Source organism: Antennarius striatus, chromosome 12, assembly GCF_040054535.1.
Source record: "Antennarius striatus isolate MH-2024 chromosome 12, ASM4005453v1, whole genome shotgun sequence".
Classification (NCBI taxonomy): Eukaryota; Metazoa; Chordata; class Actinopteri; order Lophiiformes; family Antennariidae; genus Antennarius; species Antennarius striatus.
Window position 1 is genome coordinate 2,305,135 of NC_090787.1, and position 20,835 is coordinate 2,325,969.

The window sequence follows — 20,835 nt, forward strand, 5'->3', positions numbered from 1 at the left end:
GTATAGATCATCAGGTTGTAATATATGATAGTTTCTTATAATAGTTTTAATGTAAACGTGTATGTAGAATAGTCAAGATGAGAAGAGGTTGAGATATGAATTGTCATAGTTGTTTTTCTCCTGTATGGAACATTACAATGCCGGGGGGGGGGGTTTGGGTACTAAATAAAAACTCCAGATTTATTACTATTTATTTACTTTTTCGATTCCCCGTCAGATTTTCAGGTTCGTCCTTCATTCCTGCCGTGTTGACTCCCTTTTATTCCCCTGACACTTATTAACCACCAGCTTTACTTCCAATCTGACGTTTATGATCGTGCCCAAGTCCACAGTCGGTCTCAGGGGGGGGTCATGACACTCCAGCGGTCCTGTGCGCCGCGTTAAAGCGAAGACCCGTTGTTGTGCGCGTCCCGTCGCGCAGACGCACCAGATCGGACCAGAACCAGAACCAGAACCGGGACCGGGACCGGGACCGGGATCTCCGGCAGGAAGCGGACGGCTCTCACGGCCAAAATGCTCCGGAGGTCTGTGGTGAACTTCGGACTCGGAGTGAAGCGACCGAAATGCGGGGTCAGAAGCGCGGCCGTCGGTCCTGGAGCTCCGCGCCACCGTGACGCATCCTCCGTTACCGCCGCCGTCATGGACGACACCGTCAAACGGAAAACCATCAACGACCTGGGGGGACCGAGTCTCCTCACCTCCCTGAGGTGGCTCTTCATCAAGGGCTACTACAACAAGATGCAGCAGATGCAGGTGAGGAGACCCCAACGCACCCCCTGCCCCCACCTGGCTGTGGTGGTCGCGTTACGCAGACTCGGCTTGTTGTTGTTGTTGTTGTTGTTGTTATTTACATTTAACCTGTTTATCACCTGGATTCCTGTGCCGGTACATCGCTGTTATTCCCCGGAAATTCATCCCAGTTGTCCCAATTCCAAAAAAAGAACCAACGCTCCAGGGGCGCCAAGTGGGATCCCTTGAATTCATTGTTAACTTTATTTAATAACATTATTAATAACATAATAATTAAACATTAATCTCATATTATGCGTTATTTTGACCGGTAACAACCTGGTGACGTCAGTGTAACAACACTTCCTGGTCTCCAGGAGGTGATTGTCTGCTGTGGCCTTCACTCCCTGATCCTGATCCTCACCTTATCTGTATCAGTCCCCGTTATAAAGCAGTAACACTGATACAAAGGGTTCTTTGTTGTTGCACAAACACACATCTAAACTCCTGAAAGAGTATTTCAACATTAAACTGATTTATTTTTCTGATTTCTCTTCGAATTTGATGTTTGTATTTTTGCAGGAGTGATTTGAATAAAGTTTTCTTAATTGATTTACCCCCAGCTAGAGGAGCTCCAGCATTTAGAATAGGATGTTATTTGAATAAAACCTGTGTTTTATGATGTCTTTTCGTTAAAGATCGAGCACAGGAAGATCTACGGTCCTCTGTGGAAGTCCAAGTTTGGCCCTGTGGTGGTGGTGAACGTGGCCACCCCCGATCTGATCGAGCAGGTGTTGAGGCAGGAGGGGAGGCACCCGGTCCGGACCGACATGCCCCACTGGAGGAGCTACAGGGAGCTGAGGAACCAGGCCCACGGACCCCTGACGGAGTGAGTGAGACCCCCCCCCCCCCTGAGACTGCAGAGAAACAAACGTGAAGTTAGTTTCATCAGGAATCCAGGAACGCCCTCCCACCCCCCACCCCTCCGGCGGCGTTTACTGCAGGCAGATCCGGACAGGCCAGGAATGTTCTAGCTGGGTCCTCGCTGGCGTTGGGTTTTTCCTGTCAGACCTGCGGCAGCGAACAAACAACTGGGAGCCACAGACCAGTGCTTCGGAACGAAGTAACGCCACAGACCAGCAACGCTCTCATTGGCCTCAAAACGCCCCCTGGACTGAAACACGTTGGGGTGTCAGCATGTGGACACCCCAACTGGGCCTCAGTTGGAACCACAAAGAAATCTAATTGTTCTGACTTATATTAAGTAAATATGTTAAGTAACAATAACCAGTATTTAAAAGCCCCAAACACTCATATCAAAAACTCTATTTAGAATAAATAGTAAGGATCTCATTCATAATCAAAGAATCCTTCCAGTTTCGTTAGTCTTATTACTAATGATTATTGTATTGATCACCTCATCACTAATCCCGTTTCTCTTATTGATCATCTATAGATTCGGGGCCAACTGGCAGCGCATCCGCAGCATCCTGAACCCCCGGATGCTGAAGCCCAAACACGTCTCCTCCTACGCCGACACCGTCAACCAGGTGGTGACCGACTTCCTGCGAAAGGTGGCCGTGCTGAGGGACACCGGCGGCGGGGGGGTCATGGTCAACAACCTGACCGAGGAACTCTACAAGTTTGCTTTTGAAGGTCAGCAAAGAACGAGGTCAAGGTCAAACGGGGAAAACCCGAAAGATGTCAGGTGGTCGCTGCTGGAATCGTGTGTGTGTGTGTGCTCAAGGTGTGTGTGTGTGTGTACTCAGGGTGTGTACTCAGGGTGTGTGCTGATTGGGTCCTCTGGCCTTAACTGCTGACTAGATACTGTGAGATGATCGTGCAGGTGAGTTCGACAGAAGATGACCTTTAATCATTGTCCTTATTTTAGTCATTTATTTTACTTAATCCCTGAATATAAAAGCACATTTTAAGCCCCGTTATAATTGGATTTGTATTATTTTTGTCCTGTTTTTCTCTGACACAGTATTTAACCTTTGAGATGAACGTGCTTTGCTGGGGGCGGGGGCGTGCCGTACGTGTGTCCACATACTTTTGGTCTTCTGGCTGCAGGGATCTGCTCGGTGCTGTTCGAGGCGCGTATGGGCTCCCTGGACGAGACCATGCCGGAGGAGACCCAGCGGTTCATCGTCTCCGTGGGGGAGATGTTCCGGCTGTCCCAGATGGTCATCCTCTTCCCACAATCCATCTGGCCCTACCTGCCCGTCTGGAAGAAGTTTGTGGCTACCTGGGATTATCTCTTCGAAGTTGGTGGGCAGAATGTTCAAAAACACGAATCCACACGCGTTTAATGTCACATCTGAGGTGAAATTCTATTAAACACTCCTTATTGATGGAGATAAAATGCACAAATTCATATTGTTTCGATTTTCACGGGTCTTTCTTCAACGCCGCCACTTCCTGGTTGCTGTTGCATCATCAACCCAGGATCCGGGGCCCAAATTAAAAAGATAAATCTCCTCTTGTGTGTCGCAGCTGAAGTTCTGGTGCAGAAGAAAGTGGAGGAGCTCCAGAAGAAGGTGGACCTGCATGAGAACATGGAGGGAGCGTACCTCACACACCTCCTGCTCAGCGACCAGATGACCGTCACCGAGATCCTGGGCAGCATCACCGAACTCCTGCTGGCAGGAGTCGACACGGTGGGTGGATGCGATGGGGATCGAATGATCAGATTTACTGCCCCCCACCCCAGCTACGAGTCTTTGCTATGAGAAGACATCTGTTTGCTTTGCTCGCAGACCTCCAACACCATCTCGTGGAGTCTTTACCTCCTGGCGAGGAACCCGGAGATCCAGCAGCAGCTCCACCAGGAGGTGACGGGCGTTTGCCCCGGAGACGAGGTGCCGGTCAGCAAACACATCTCTCAGATGCCGTTCCTGAAGGCCATCATCAGAGAGACGCTACGGTCAGTCGGATTCTGTCACGTTGGCTGGTTTCGTGGATTGTGTTGCTTTCTTGCGTTACGCCTAACGCTTGGTTGTGTTTTTGGGGTCAACAGGTTGTACCCAGTCGTCCCCGGAAACGCCCGACTCCTCGTCGAGAACGAAATCGTGGTGGGAGATCACCTCTTCCCCACAGGGGTGAGACAAATGAGACGCCAGAGCAAAGGCGCCATCCCAACAAAAGGGGAATTGGGATCGGGCTAATGTCTGGTTATGGATCCTGACCTGTCTTCACGTGGTCTCCCCCAGACGCTGTTTCACTTGTGCCACTACTGCGTGTCCCACGATGAGACCATCTTTCCGGACCCCCAGGCCTTCCAGCCGGAGCGCTGGCTCCGAGGAGCCGAGGAGAAGTTCAAGAAGCATCCGTTTGGGTCGGTGCCGTTCGGCTTTGGGATCCGGGCGTGTTTGGGCCGACGGGTGGCCGAACTGGAGATGTACCTCCTCCTGTCCAGGGTAAGAACGGCTCAGGCTTGTAGAAAGAACATGAGATCACGCGGTTTCCTCCGGGGAACGGATTGAGTCACGTTTGGAAGACCCGATGAGAGTCGAGACCGGTTGGCGTTTTCCCTGTTTTGAGATTTTTACATTGATATGCGCTAAATAGTAAGTAACTTCTCAGCTGGATGCGAGTGTGTCTGAAGTCAAGATGAGATGCTCGTCTTTTTACAGCATTGAATAATTACTTAGTCTTCTGGGATTATAACAGTATTTAAAATTAAAATTAAATCAAAAATGTAAAAATTATATGCCCAATAAAGCAATTTTTTGTTGCTAACATGCTAAATTTAACGTCTTTTAATAGACGTTTCCTCAATCGGCCTCTATTTTCTCCGTCAGTTCGTGTTTCCTTAACCTTTGACTTGTTTTGAACTCCGTTGGTCACCGTAGCCTTAAAACATCTTGTGCAACAAGTTTTAGCAAAACAATTGAAGTAAAAAGTTGTAATCAAAGACACGGTGCTCTGACGGAAAAACAAACATTAAACTCACCCTCTGTTTCCATCGCCCCCCACTTTTTGAGTCAGTAATTATTAACAGAGAAATCAACAGGGTCTGAACTTTCACCACTCAACATTAACATCTGACCAAAAGCAGCTTGACATGTAACACACGCTCTTCTTTTATTTTTTCTTCCTCACGACACCCATCCATCTTCTCTTTGGTCTTCATCTCACCTGGTAGCTCCATCTTCATCACCCTTTTTTCCAACATCCTCACCATCTCTCCTCTGGACGAGTCCAAACCATTAAGAGTCTGCTCTCTTTGTCTCCAGAACATGTCACCTTGGTTGTTTCTATATTGAATGCCTACTGAGATCAATCCCTTTTATCCCACAGTTGATCAAACGCTACGAGGTGAGGCCGGATCCGACTGGAACCACGGTGGAACCGACCACCAGGACCCTGCTCTGTCCCGCCAAACCCATCAACCTGCAGTTCCTGGACAGAAGCGGCACGTAGAAGCTGACAGAAGCGGCTTCCATCCCCCGTTTCCATATGTATGGACAATTCCTGAGGACTGGATGGAATGAAAGGACTACGAACTGACTGAGGACATGACATTGTGTATTTATAGAATGTGAATATTTTGCAGCTTTTCTTTCAGCCTGGTGTCTTTTTTTTCTGTTTCCTGGGGTCTTACAAAATGTAATCATGGACCTGTTGTGGGTGCAATCAGCATATTTGTGGTTTGTTGTTTTAGTGTTTCTGAAATCTAAAGCTATCAACACAAAGTCTAAAGGGCCAGTACTTGACTCTCATTTTAAACTATGAACGAAAGTCTTTTTTTGTTTGAAATGTAAGGCTAAAAAGAGCTGTTGTTGTTGTTCTCATCAAACATTGACCTTTGGTATTTTTGGGATTATCTCTGCCAGTAGTGCATTTAATTATATGTAAATGGTTCACTTAAGCAATTTCTAAGTATATTTTGCAAAAGATGTATTTCGTCGTCTTCTGATTTCTTGATGTGTCTTTTTAAACAAATTGAAAAATTGGTGTTCATGATAGCCCTCAAGTTTCATCTGAGGGAGTGGTTTGTGTGCTTTTTGAACATCATTAAACACCCGACGATTCATCTTTTAAGTCAGGTTGGATAAATTTGTGCAACAAGAATCTTTAAAAATTCCTAATCCTGGACCTGACGAAGACGATTTAATGAAACAACATCAGACACACATTTATATCCCAAAAAACATCATTTATACAGATGATATCATTCATTCTGTGTTTGTGATTCCTTCATGTTCTCCTTACAAAATACGTTCAGGTGAACGCTGCGGATACAATCCTTAGACTTTCCTTCTTTTCCCCCTTGCCTGATCTTCTTCAGCTCTTCTTCTGTCGGAGGCGGAATGTGATGGAAGCCCAAAGGATGCTGGGAAACTCGGTGGGAATCTTCATTGGAGGACTTCGGAACGCTTTGATCAAGAAGTCTCTTTTTGGATCTGGCCGAGGTGAAGTCGATGTTTCGTACTTCGGCGTAAGGGATCTCGTCGATGGCATCCTGGAGCTGCCGGTCGGCGCCGTCTGGCCTGAGGGTTTTGGATTTTAAATTCTTCCCTCTGGCCTCCACAGAAAACAGCACGCCTCATCCGGCGCCGCCATGCAACCACGAGAAAACTACCCAGAGTTCTCAGCAATTATCCAAGGATGGAGCGGCGTTCCATTCATCCGCTGGGAAGACCTGCCTGTACAAAAAAACCCAAAAACCTTCTCATATAGATTTAAATATCATTATTATCACTTTATTATTAACACTTTTATTAATATCACTATTATTATAATAACTGGTGATTTACACCACACTGACCTTTGATCTACTCTCCTTTGATCGACTGTACCATTGGTCCTCTATGTCTGAAGTTACCCCGCCCTCAACTGTTTCGTCCCTAAATAACTCATGACGTCATGAGACGTCATTCCACGTCTCTTGCCCGCTTCTCTTCTCGTGTTCGTATTTCTTCTTCGTGGGCGTTTTCGTTCTTTTTCTTCTTCTATGATTTAATACGGTAGCCAGCTGGCCTACCGTCACACTACTGCCACCTTCTGGCTCATCTCATTATCGCAACCAAGGTTCTTATTCCGGACATGAACCCGTATTTTAAGCATTTTACTGTATTGTTTTGTTTTGTTCCCTCAAGTTATTGTAAATAATTGTAACCAATACCTGATTGAAAATAAGTAAAATATTAATCTTTTTTTTAAAATCATGAATTAATAAACAACGACAAGCCTACATTTCCAAGAGTTGAACATTCATATTTAATACAAACTTAAAAAGCCACGAGGTATTTAATATTCTGTACTGGCCACGATGTGGAAGATGATGATGAAGATGACCTAATCTGGCTCCAGGACAATGTTGAATCCTTTATCCCGTTAGTAAATAAAGCCTGACTCATTAAACTCCAAATGAAGTGTCTCATTTTCTACATGTTTGAACTCCAGTTCACTGTATTGCTTGAACAAATGCAACAAGCGAGTTACCGGTTCCTAACTGTTCTCCCTCCCATATCCTTTCATAAATACATCCTTCAATATCATCTCAGTTTTCTCTCATTTATTTATAGCCCTGCCTGTTGGATTGCTTTCCCTTTAGCAGGATTGCACATCACTGTTTTAATCATCAAGTAATGGCTGAGCTGATCAACACCAGAACAACCTGAACCTTTATATCAAGTGAGTCATTTCACAAAAAAAAAATCAGCTGGATTTAAAAAAAACATAAAAAGTTCCTTTATTAATCCACCAGTGGGATATTGTTTGATATATTTCACACACATAGCACCCCCCCCCCCCACACACACACACACAAAGGGCCTGTAAACATGTAAACAAACCGACCAGCCTCCAGTGTCTGTGGCCTGGATGAGACAGAAAACCTCCTCAAACGTGGTTTTCCAGCAACAGTCAAGTCAATGTAGGAGGAAACCCAACAAACTGGTTCTCCTTCACCTACAGGTAAAGTCAACACCATGGTGTCCAAAACCACACGGTCCAAAACGTGTGATGTTACACCGACAACAACGACAACAACAACAACAACAACAACAACAACAACAACAGATGATCCTGCCTCCACATCTTCTCCCAGAATGCTCTTCCTCCTCCTCCTGTTCCTCATTAACAGGAGGCCACAAATGCTCCCCTTTACCCACTTACATTCCAGATCCTAACCTCCTCCTTGGTTTTTATTCATTTACCCAGTTACCCCCCCCCCATACACACACACACACACACACACACACACACACACACACACACACACGCACACACGCACACACAGGCACACACAGGCACACACACACACACACACACACACACACACACACACACACACACACACACACACACACACACACACACACACACACACACACACACACACACACACACACACACACACACACACACACACACACTCATTAGTAGGCCTGACGCATTCCAGCCCGTTGGAGAGTTGATGCCACTTGGCCAAACACAAGCAAACCCCCCTGACCGTCCATCTCCACAGTCCTGCGTCATTATGGAGCAACCGGAGAGGCTGTCCGGTTCGATCCGCGCCCCACGGCCGCCCAGAAGGTCCTCCAGGCTCCACGGAGACCCGAACCGAAACGTGGACATCAGACGGAACCAAACACCCAACAGACAAACTCTGAGTCTGTCTTCTGCGCAAGAGGCGAACTTTGTGGAAACTCTGCTGTAATTCTGAAGGACGAGCCCAAGTGGAGAATTAACATCAGAAAGAGAGAGAGGAAGAGAGAGAGAGACAGAAAGAGAGAGAGGGGGTGGGGGAGAGAGGAAAAGACGCTGTGGGACGGATTTACGCGTCAGTCGGGAGCTCCTGATGAAAGTGTTTTGATCGCAACTCTCCACAATCCGAATCCAACATGACTAAAGTGGGTAAAAAACTGTTTGTTTGTCTTTGTCGCGCCATTACCCGCGTTTTGCTTATTTAAAACTTTTATATTATGGTCAGAACTACTCGTGAAAAGTTAGGAGTCGCGTCGGGACGGAGTCTGGGACGCGTTCCCGAGCGGAGCGCGTTCCGTGCGCCACGTGAAGACCCGGGTGAGGATGGATGGAGACAGCCTCCACATCCACGGTCCTCTGTCCCCAACATAGTGTCAGGAGCTGTTGTTTTGGTGTGTCATAGATTCCGATGCTCTCATCATTCCTGTTAAATCCTCCCACCGGGTTGTGGGGGACTTTTTATTTTTGCGCCATCCGAGCAAAACTCCAGCGGACAGACGCGTCTGAAGTTTTTGTAGTTCCTGATTGCATCATTATGGGATTCAGATGTTGATATTAAAACCTGCCAGAGTCAAATAATAACCTTCCTGGCAGCAAAACCGCCGCAAATCTGTGAAAAACCGCATCTTCCTGGATCTAAAATGACATTTGTTGTGTTTAAAGTCGTAGAGACTGAAGATGTGTGCTTGTTTCTCTACTGTTATTATATCTATGTTGTCTTAATGTAATTAGCTGCTGCCCTCTGCCAAGTTTCAATTGGTTAAATGAATGTAAATTACAGTACAAAAATAAAGCCTGTCATCCTCAGATCTGTCCATCCAAACAGGGGTGTCGCTCCGTGTGTCGCCGGGGGGGGGTTCTCAGCTTTCTGTTTGCTGCTGTCAATTGACCTTAGGTCATAAATTAGCTGGATTACCCTCTCCAATCAGCCACACCCCAAGGATCAACAGACAGACAGATAGATACATAAATTTATTGACAGAGAGATGATCGATCGACAAACTGGAAGCATTAACCTTTAAAACCCAGATAAATGTGGATCAACCCCGTTGCCTAGGCAACTGATTCAAACAACTTGAATGGATTTAATGTCTGATTCTCTGTTGCTCTTAGAAATTATGTGGCACCAACTACCCGACCGGCATCTGCTTCATCGTTGTGAACGAGTTCTGCGAACGCTTCTCCTACTATGGAATGAAAGGTATGTGAACGTCTGGGAAACATGAGGACAGGGAAAGAGCCACGTTCCCTTCTCCTCGAAAACATTCGTTGACATTCGCTGCCTGTCCGCCAGATGCTCCTCGGCCAGAGGCGACTAAGGCCAGGAGGCTCCAAAGATGCCGCCTTATGTCGCAGAGAGGCCGCTTGTTGTTCTGACTGGTTTTTTGTGTGTTCGTAGCTGTGCTGACGCTCTACTTCCTCACATACCTGAAGTGGGACAAGAATCTCTCCACCGCCATCTACCACGCTTTCAGCAGCCTCTGCTACTTCACCCCCATCCTGGGAGCGCTCATCGCCGACTCCTGGCTGGGCAAATTCAAGTAAGTCTCTGTCTTACACTTCTAGTGTATGGCCTCTAAGAGCTGCTTTTAGTGTCTAGAAATTATTTACCATAAACGTGGACTTTAAACCTCGATTCACTGCTTTTAGTTTGTGTTTTGTTTCATTCATATTATATTAAGGATGAGCCCGAGGACTTCAAACCTTTTTGCAGACCTTTTAAGACTTGGTGAATTGTCACCTAACTTTGTTTCTCGCTGGACGTTCAGGGTAACATGCAAGACAAAAAAGCACCAAGACTCTGGGGAAGAAGTGAAGTTAGTGACATGATTTAATAACATGAATGTGTTGAGAAGGAGAGGAAGAGGAGGAGAGAGGAAGACCCTCAGGAGTCCAAGCCGACAGCAGGATAGTATGACTCCGAACGTGACTCTGAGTGAACTGAATCATCACGTTCTCCCAACAGGACCATCATCTACCTGTCCATCGTCTACGTGATCGGCCATGTGGTCAAGTCTGTCGGCGCCATTCCGACAGTGGGAAACACTGACGTTCACATGTGAGTCACCTGAAAGCAGAGTCGAGTTCTCTGCCATCCAATAATACCCAGGAGTCACAGACGTATGAATAATTATCATTCTTTTTTGATTTCTTCAACATTCTTTCAGCTGTTATCCGTCTTCAACGAGTAAACAAACCAACTTCAAATGTATTTAAAAAAAATTTTTTTGTGCAATTTCCTGCTCATTGTCAGCTGACTACATTTACCAGTCTTATACTGTGGATTTAGTAATATGATAGCAAACACCAGGCTGAACGCGCCGTTTCCACTGTGTTTGTTGCAGCGCTCTGTCCATGATAGGTCTGATCCTCATCGCCTTCGGCACCGGTGGCATCAAACCCTGCGTGGCGGCGTTTGGAGGCGACCAGTTTGACAAGGAGCATGTAAGGGTCGTGGGCAGAGAGCTTTTATTTTTAAACTTGTCTGTTGTATCAGTAAAGTCGTGTGACTGAGCGGTCAAAAGAGCAATCGATGGATTTAGTCACGCAATAAAAGTCCATAAAAGCTGCTAAAGTGTTCCCCCACGTCAAACAAATAGTGTAACGTTAGAGGAGATTTAAACCCTGTGGAATGGTGAAACACTCAGATATTGTTTTCCACACTAGGGGTCGTCTGTATGTTGTGTTTTATACGTTCTGGAACAACTATACGAGTTTAAAGTGTTCCCAATTATTTGCTCGATCACCTCCAGACCAGTGAGAGGACAAAGTTCTTCTCCATTTTCTACATGTCCATCAACGCGGGGAGCCTCCTGTCCACCGTCATAACGCCGATGCTCAGAAGTGCGTCGTTCTTACTCCCATCTTTAACGACCTGCGTACCCGTGAGGTTCTCTACACAACTGTTGTTAACGCCAACGTTGGATTCTCTGGATTCTGCAGGTGATGTCCAGTGTTTCAACGCCGACTGCTACGCGTTGGCCTTCGGGGTTCCTGCAGCTCTGATGATCGTGGCTTTAGGTGAGCGTCCACCTACCAGAAATACCTGGTAGGTGACTTGAATGGTGAATTGTAGAGAACTTACTCTCCTACTACCGTCGTCACTCTGAGCGTGTCAGCTTACTGGTTTGGTTGAAACTACCAGCCAAATCGCCACAGGGCTGCTCTTCTTTTTCTTCTTTTTTAAAAATTCACTTACTTAGTTTTTTTTTTTTTGGAGATGTTATAATAAAAGGTCAGGTGACGAGAGGAGGCGTGGCCTGTAGAGGGCTGCGAACTCACTTCATTCTGCCTCCGCAGACTCCGACTGTGTTTGTGTTACTCTGTGAGCCATAAACACATCACACACGAGACAAAATACAGGCGTCAGCATCAGAACCGTCAGCCCACAGTGTTTACAACACGTCCATATTTATTACTCCCAAGAATCCAGAACCAGAACAGGAAGATGAAATGACCTTAAAGCCTTCAGCCAGACTCGGGACTGGTTTTGGGAATAAGGTGCAACTGATGTGAGCGTTTTGGTGAAAGACAGCAGCCGGGTAATATCCAGCACCGACTGTCTAACGCTTCATCCGTCTTGTGCAGTCGTGTTCATCGCTGGCAGCGGCCTGTATAAGAAGACTCCTCCCCAGGGAAACATCCTGGTGGAAGTCTGCAATTGCGTTGGAGTGAGTCATCTCCCAGATTTATTAAAGTTTAGATGCTTTTTGTGTTGCAGTCGTGAAGTAGTGAGTTCAGGCATCGCTGCAGGCTCTATTTCAGTCAGAGATCTGTCAGTTTTTCCACTCTTGTTTTTTTTTGGGGGGGGTTTGCAGTTTGCTGTCAAAAACCGCTGGCAGAGAAGAAAGTATCAGCCTCCAAGAAAGCACTGGTTGGACTGGGCCGAGGAGAAATACTCGGTAAGAAAAGGAGCCTCGCTGTTAACTCTTAGACAACGTTGGCGTAGGTGCGTTAACAGTGTGTGTTTGTGTGTTTACAGAAACAGCTCATCCAGGAGATTAAGATGGTTCTGAGGGTTCTGGTGCTCTACATCCCACTGCCGATGTTCTGGGCTCTGTTTGATCAGCAGGTTTGTGAAGGAAGACTATCGAAGGAGTCTTAAACCCAGAAATAATCCGTACTCAAGCTGAGCGCACTGACGAAGCGAAGCTGAAATAACAGCATCCAATGGGGATGGCTTGATTCCTCATCATGATAAAAATAACAATATTGGATTTAATTATTCTTGATTTTGGACTTATTCCTTGGCGCTGGCGTTTGCCATGGCTAATATTGTGTTGAACTGTCCACCCTGTACTCCTCGACTGATATCTTTGGAACACTTCGATGGGAATGACTTCAAATTTGGCACAGATATCCTTTTAGAATTAGGATTAACTGGTTGGAGTAGGGCAGACAAAAGTCAGCGTGACCACACGGAAGGCCTTTGTTTGCCACGAGTAAAGAATTTATATGGAAATTAGGAAAATGTCAACAAATGTCTGATTCTTCAGGAGGAAATGATAATAATTTATTTGTAAAATGCTGACGGACATTAGCTAATGATCCATCGTGGAGGATGAGTGTGAAACCTCCTCACTGTAAAATCCGTGGCTTCTTTTTCTGCAGCGTCAGCTCTAGCAGTGCACCCGGCGCTGGTGGCTTCAGCCCGTGATGAGCTTCAGATGGTGTATAAAGTGTATAAAGGAAAACAGCATGTTTTTTAACAGGAAACTCTTCCCTCATCAGATCCTACGTTTATACGTCGCTGTGACTAAAACTGCTCTTTTAAACGTCTGGACACGCTTCGTCTGCCGCTCAGCTATGTAGAACCAAGAATCCAAACCACAAAATATTTTTTTTTGACTACACATGGCCAGATATTACCTCACAAATCTTCTAATCCCATAACTACATGCTTCTCCGTCAACATTAATACAACCATGTAATTATGGAAAGCCGCAAAGACACTTTTAAAACTCGCAGAACAAACAAACAGACCGGCTGAAGGCATTTCCTCTTCCTGGCAGCGAAGGCGACATTCTAGTGATCCATCCGTGAGCCTCAGTAACCGTCAGTGACTTTCTGTTTTTCAGGGCTCCCGCTGGACAATTCAAGCTGCAAGGATGAACATGGCTTTTGTAAGAGTTCACTCACACCAGTTATTACTTGACATGAAAAAAAAGATAGCATATTATTGCCCTTGGTTATCAGTAGGCGTGTGTGGCGTTCATCGGATTGTACAAACGTTTGTCTGTTTGCTGCTATCATTGATTCCCCTTAAACTGTATGATTTAAGGCCTTGGTGAATCATCTACTTGTCAGGTTGTATGGAATGTTATTAGAAGATGATCTGTTTTAGATTTGGAAGTTAAAGTTTAAATCCTGAGTAGTGGAACTCATTGGGTTTTTATTCCAGGGGCAGTCCTTCAGTATAAAGCCTGACCAAATGCAGGTATGTCCATCAACACCACAGACACACATTTCCTGCACAGTTCCTCTAATGCAGGGGTGTCAAACTCACATCAGGATAATGTCCTCAAAGGGCCATACGTAACTTATAAAGGTAACTCAATGTGATGTAAAATAAATGTGACTACTCTTTAATTATTCGAGTTATAAACATTAAAGTTGCTCCGTTATAAATCTTTTTTAATTTGTCAGGTTTATTAAACCCACAGAAATCCATCAATCAAGGATCAAACTATCCAAATGGACAAAGACAAATAACATCAAACGCAAATTAAGACATTAGCTTTTGTTTTTTTGTCAAAGTTGAAATAGCCTTAATATAATGCATTGTGGGAAATGTAGTTTTGGTCAGAGCACGCTTTTGACCTATTTAATTTTTAGTCACTCTGACCGTCTATGCTCACGTGGGCCACATAAAATGATGTGGCGGGCCACAATTGACCCCCGGACACGTCCTCTAATGCTACATTTGTTAGCATGTTAGCTGTTAGTCTTTAGTATCTCTTTTAATGCTTGAATACAAATGAGTAAAGTGAGTTTTCGTCAGCGTTGATTTTTTTTTTCATCAGAAGAGCAGAATAAGAGTGGTAGACATTTTTGCTTTATATTTCACTCTAAAGCCTTAAAAGGTTTATATATTGCGTTTTCCTGATTTATACCAGTGTTGAAGACTGTTAAAAGTGAATGTCAGCACACAGTCAGAATCAGTTTAATGCACTGGAGTCAAACATAAACTCTTAGTTTCCTCATATTAAGCTGCTTCAACCTTGACTAAAGATGGACTTACTTTAACAGAACCCTGAGAGATGCCGTCTCCCCCATAATTGCATAGGTTTTCAGTAAACACCCACATCAGTACATTTCAAGTTAACTGACTCCTGGCAATTTATGCTGTCATCATCATGAAAAGACTTTTAGTGCCCTTCATCGCTGCCATTCGACCTCTTTACTGGTGATATTAAACCAGAAACGCTCTCTTTATCCAGCTATAACTTTAACCTTTATGATTTTATGAGTTTCACAGAGCTTTTACAGTCATTAGAGTCATGTTTCTCCCCTCCCTGCGGTCTAGATGTTGAACGCTCTGCTGATTCTTCTCTTTGTGCCCGTCTTTGACCTCATCGTTTATCCGCTCGTTAGCTTTTGCAGAATCAACATCACGTGAGTAAAATACCTGTTTTTTAAACACTCCAATCTTTATTACAGAAGTAAACACTTAAAGCACCTCTTAAAAGGGGGGAAATGACACCTCACATAAGGATCCCACCTGGAACATTAGTAAATGAATGAAGGGAAGGTTAGCACAGATCAGCAGAGATGTTTGCAACATATTGAAGCACATTTATTGTGCTTTTTTTAAAAAATTACGATTGGTACGAACTAAAACTACGTCTGCAAACACAGACTTGGGATCAGATGGTTCCAGAAACACAAATACTGATGTTAGGAGACTGACTCAGGTTGTAAAGCACTGATTTGCGACGGGTGGCATTATCTCTTATCAGGCAGGATATCGGTGATGACACTGATGTGGAAATTACTCTGAATTATAAAGTGATGAAACTTGATTCTCAGAGTGGTAAACACATCCAGCACAGAGAATCGAAAAGTGAATAAAAAATGTTTCCTGTCTGTCTTCTAGGCCTCTGAGGAAAATGGCAACAGGGATGGTTTTTGCAGCGTTGGCTTTTGGAGCCGCCACACTGGTGGAGGTGAACGTTGTGGTGGGTAGCAGTTTCTATACATTAATCATTAATCTAACCTCCGGACAGAGAAATAAACAGAAGCATGTATAGAATTTCCAGTATGTAGGTATTATCCCAAACATGACAATACCAGCTTACTATATAACTCCCGAGTTTTAAGAATATGACTGAGAACAGGAGTAAGAATGCAAGGAAGAGCAAAAATAAAATGAGAACAAAAGCAGGAACATACCCAGATAAGAGATATTAATCATTTATTTATGGTGTTCTTATTTTCCTGTGCTAGAAAACGGTGGTAGATCCTGCACCTCCAACCGAGTGTCTCCTACAGGTCTTGAACCTGGCAGGAGGGAACGTCAGTGTGGATTTCAGCGGCAGAAACCCGTTTCCAGAGCCGATCGGCTACCTTAAGGTAGATACACCGTTTTCTGAAACACATTATATCATCATGTCAAACATAAGCCAGAGATGTGGAGTTAAACACTCACTTCATTGATCTTAACTGAGCGGGAAGAAGTTCTTGAAAGGGGCGTGATCAGTCACGCTAAAAGAGCAAGGTGTGAAAGTAAACCATGAGGCTCGAGGAGAATGTGGGGGGTTTGTCTCGAGATGCGTCCGACCTGTTCTGATTGAAGAGTTTGCGTCTCCAGAAGTTGCGTCTCCCAATTATAGGGGATCACACTCCTCGGCCTCATGGGGAAAGTCCATTCCAGGGCACTGGAGAGGAGGTTCCTGTTCCAACATGCACCTGTTCCAGGTGCATGTTGTTTGGCAGGGCTGCCCTCTATCAAAAGTTCTGTTCATGATCTTTATGGACAGAGATTCGAGGTGCAGCCAGGTTCTGGAGGGAGTCCGGTTTGGGGACCAAAGGATTTCCTCTCTGCTTTTTGCAGACGATGTTGTCCCGTTGGTCTCATCAAACCTGGACCTCCAGCTGCACTGGGACGGTTTGCAGCTGAGTGTGACGCGAGTGGGATGAGGATCAGCACCTCTAAAACGGAGGCCATGGTTCTCGACCGGAAAAGGGTGGTGTGCCCTCTTCAGGTCGGTGGAGAGTCTTTGCCCCAAGTTGAGGAGTTTTAGTATCTTGGGGTCTTGTTCACGAGTGAGGGAAGGATGGAACGTGAGATTGACAGGTGTATCGGTGCAGCTTCTGCAGTGATGCGGTCGCTGTATAGGTCTGTCGTGGTGAAGAAGGAGCTGAGTCGCAAGACGAAGCTCTCCATTTGCCGGTCAATCGACGTTCCTACTCTCACCTGTGGTCAAGAGCTTTGGGCCATGACTGAAAGGACAAGATCCCGGATACAAGCGGCTGAAATGGGTTTCCTTCGTAGAGTGGGGGGGCGCACCCTTAGAGATAGGGTGAGGAGCTCAGTCACCAGGAAGGAGCTCGGAGTAGAGCCTCTGCTCCTCCGCCTCAAGCGGAGCCAGCTGAGGTGGCTCGAGCATCTGTTCCCGATTCCTCCTGGAGGACTCAATGTGAGGTGTTCCTGGTATGTCCTACCGGCAGGAGACCTCGGGGAAGACCTAGGACACGCTGGAGAGACTATGTCTCTCGGCTGGCCTGGGAACGCCCCGGGATCCCCCCCGCAGGAGCTGGAGTTGTCCGGGGGGAGGGAAGTATGGGCATCCCTCCTGAGACTGTTGCTCCAGCAACCCGGATAAGCTGTTGAAGATGGATGTATGGATGTATGGTGTTGTATCCATGACTATTCCTACATCTTCATCCCTAGAAATATGTACTTTATCGTTCTGTTCAAACAACCTTTTCGACCCTCTGGTTTCAGGACCCTCAGAAATATGAAACTCTTCCACTGGGGTCGCCCAGCACAATTCTGAAGATCAACGTCACCAGAGATGGAAGAACCTCTAACTGTTCCCTCATGTTTCATGAACAGAAGGCCTACAGTCTCATCTTAACCTCAGAAGCCACTGAGATCCAATGCAAACTTGTGAGTGCCCGATGAAATGTCTTCCAAACCATCCTCTGTCAGTATTAATAAATATTCATCATGAAGAACTGGCCCAAAAAAAGTGGTTGGGTATCAGTAGAATTTATAATACATACATTAAACTGATCCAAAAATTTGAGAGATTTGAGAGACCTTTATTAGAATAAAAGTTAAGAAACATCTGCCTTTATAATTCATTTAACCATTTATACTCAGAATAAAAGGGTTATGAATAAAAAAACCCAAAACCTGCCTCAGGTAATATAATCAAAATGAAAATCTGAACCATTCATTACTAATTTTGAGTCTGTTTTATAGAGCTTTGAAGAAAACACAAGCAGTCTTTGGTGTCAGAAAGTGTTTGGGTTCCGAAAGTCTTTCAACCTCAGAAAGTCTTTGGTGTCAGAAAGTCATTGGCAACAGAAACCTGCTGTTATCTGAAAGTCTTTGGTGTCAGAATTGTTTTGGTCTTGACCTAAGGGCATCTGTCCTCATGAATAAGAAAGATGGTGAATCTTTGAAGATTGGGTGGTGATGAGGAGGTGGAAACAGCAGCAGGAAGAAGCAGAGGTGTGTCACTGTATTATTGGATGGTTACGAGCAACATGAGGAATGAAGAAAAACCCGAGTGCAAAGGTTTCACTTGTCCTGACTGAACTAAAATTAATTTGATTAGTGTGGTGTTGAAAACATTCAGTAGATGTTCATTTTAACTAAAAAAAAAAAAGTGAAAGAAAGTTATTAAACATGAGTTGTGTTTTTCTTTTAACCATCCAGGTGGAGGACTACATAAAGAAAAATGGAACTGGAAATCCTTTCCTGAGGTAAAAATAAAAGCTGAACCTTACGGCGATGACGCCCTTCATATAAATACTGCTGACTCAAGAACTATACTGACTCGTTCACGAGTTCCCCTTTATGTCATTGAACAGGTTCTTTAACATGCTGCCAGGGGCCATAGGGATAACTGTTGGAGACGTGACTTTCGATATTCCATCAGGTCAAATGTCCCGAAACATGTCTGTGGATCGGGGCAGGTGAGCAGGACCGGGATTTCCCAATCCAGAGTAACCAGCTGATGGACTTGTTGCTTCTGAATCCTTCATGAAACGTTCAGGATCGTAAAGTGAATAACAACGAGGGTGTCGCCGTAGAGATGAACACACAGAGGATTATCACACGGCTCATTTGGCTTCACCTCAGTTTTATAGCATCATTAAACGTCACCAAACAGCACTATGAAAGTTGTGCATAGAGGAGCATTTATTAGCGATAGAACTCATTGTAATAATTTTTGTTGAAACAGACGCTCAGATTATGACAAGATTATTATTCAGACGCTGAATTTCATTCAAGCAATTTTCATTTTTCTTCCTCCTGTTTTGCTTTTGACTCGTTTTTACATTTTATAAGAAGTTCCGTGATCCAGCTGGCGTCTGCACACAAAAAAAAAAAGAAAAAAGGAGGAAGACTTTCTTCTTGCTCTAAACGAATCCACACGACGACGATTAAAGCCGTCAGTGCCAGATAAACCTCTGTCTAGTGTGCCTGAGGTTTGAGATTTGCGGTGACTTCCTGCATTGGCACACTGTTAGAAACGTGTTTCAAGCCAACCAGCTAAATATAGTTTGCCAGCAATGATGGAGGCCGCAGCCACAACTCCTTCAGCATAATTACGTCTCGCTGTGATTGCATGGTATTTATCTTCTTAATTCTCTCAAGTGTTTTTTGTTCTCGTTCTCTGCTGCTCAGATACCCAAATGTCAAATGCAGCTTACAGTCGGGGGCTTGTCCTGATCTGAATCTGGGCCTGCTGGACTTTGGAGCTTCTTATACTGTTATACTCAGAGAGGTCAGGATGCTTTCTGAACCAGTATGTGTGCAGATGTCACCAGTAGCGTTACTGAAGTCAGTCTGCGTGGGTGTTTTTTTCAGGAATCGGGCAACATTTCGACTAACAGGATGGAGGATGTGGAGGCCAACAATGTTCACATCACCTGGCAGATCCCTCAGTACATCCTGATCACGGCTGGAGAGGTGCTGTTCTCCATCACGGGCCTGGAGTTCTCCTACTCACAGGTTTGTTAAGGATACAAGGATCAGCTTCCGCCTGGTGGATCCAATTCGTTTGATGAATCCAGATCGGCTAGAATCCCTGCATTCCCTCTGACAGTCAGTCACAGCGGGGCCCATCTCTTTCCTCCCTCCAGGCCCCAGCCAACATGAAGTCGGTCCTGCAGGGCGGTTGGCTGCTCACCGTCGCCTTTGGGAACGTCATCGTGCTGATTGTGGCAGAAGGGGCGGGGCTGGCCCAGGTATGATGTCATCAGATGACGTAAAGTCTCTTCACAATGTTAAATACCAAAACCACTTGACATTCTCCAATAATGGGAGACTGTGATCATGGAGGGGGGTGTAGCCAGCATGACATCACCCCCCAGTAATGTACATATATCTACAACTAAAACGCCATAATCTTGTAGGGATTTGATGGTCCAGGTCCAGGTCCAGGTCCAGGTTCAGGTTCAGGTTCTAACCCGTCTTTGTTGTTCCAGTGGAAGGAGTTCCTGCTGTTTGCTTGCCTGGTGCTGGGCGTCTGCATCATCTTCTCCATCATGGCGTACTTCTACACCTACGTCGACCCCGATCTGCTGAACAAAATCAACTTGTGCGAATCGGACAAGGAGGAAAACAGCTGCGACGACATGATGAAGGAAAGAGACATGCACCTGGACGAAAAGGGGAGGAGCACCAGATTGTAACCCCGCCCCCGTCACGCACACGTCTTCTCCTCCTGATTTTGACTTGTGACGCATCGGATGACTGTTTTATTTTGTGATGATAAAAAGTGACTGCTGCATTTCTTGCGTGACGACGTTCATTATTTGTTAGCCTGTTATTGATATTTGCTGTGAAACCTCTTGAACGTCGGAAGTATTTTTGTGAATGAAAAGATGAAATTGTGCAATTTTACATTGTTTATGCTGAAAACAACAACAACAACAACAACAAGACATCATTTTGAACTGTTGGTGTTCAGATTTCAGAAACGACACCGGAACCACTTCAAGGATTTTTTTTTTTAATGGTGTCCTGTGGTCGCTGCTCTTCATGCCAGTCTGTGAAAATCATTTTTATGTCTGTTTTTTGGCGTCCTAATGAACACTTGAGGATTCTATTTGTCGTCAATGACCATATTGATTGATACGGTAGCTGCAGGTGTTGTTTTAATAACTCAAAATACAACCAGATACAACGTTATTTGTTTGACTCTGTTG

At 45.1% G+C, this 20,835-nt stretch overlaps 2 protein-coding genes across 2 annotated transcripts; both read left to right on the forward strand.

Moving 5' to 3' along the window:
• Nucleotides 1-258: 258 nt before the first annotated feature.
• Nucleotides 259-5,747, forward strand: cyp27a3 (cytochrome P450 family 27 subfamily A member 3). The gene is made up of 9 exons (XM_068329517.1): nt 259-753; nt 1,428-1,618; nt 2,186-2,385; nt 2,803-3,000; nt 3,226-3,389; nt 3,489-3,655; nt 3,749-3,830; nt 3,942-4,148; nt 5,032-5,747. Exons 1-9 carry the CDS (start codon nt 514-516, stop codon nt 5,152-5,154), a joined length of 1,572 nt encoding a protein of 523 aa, XP_068185618.1. The 5' UTR covers nt 259-513; the 3' UTR covers nt 5,155-5,747.
• Nucleotides 5,748-8,192: 2,445 nt separating this feature from the next.
• slc15a2 (solute carrier family 15 member 2) lies at nt 8,193-20,818 on the forward strand. The gene is made up of 22 exons (XM_068329516.1): nt 8,193-8,591; nt 9,559-9,646; nt 9,845-9,986; nt 10,412-10,504; nt 10,791-10,890; nt 11,199-11,289; nt 11,389-11,466; nt 12,034-12,116; nt 12,264-12,347; nt 12,428-12,517; nt 13,524-13,568; nt 13,847-13,882; nt 14,972-15,060; nt 15,542-15,623; nt 15,892-16,017; nt 17,393-17,557; nt 18,335-18,381; nt 18,490-18,594; nt 19,310-19,409; nt 19,493-19,636; nt 19,768-19,872; nt 20,113-20,818. Exons 1-22 carry the CDS (start codon nt 8,583-8,585, stop codon nt 20,317-20,319), a joined length of 2,109 nt encoding a protein of 702 aa, XP_068185617.1. The 5' UTR covers nt 8,193-8,582; the 3' UTR covers nt 20,320-20,818.
• The last annotated feature ends 17 nt before the right edge of the window (nt 20,819-20,835 follow it).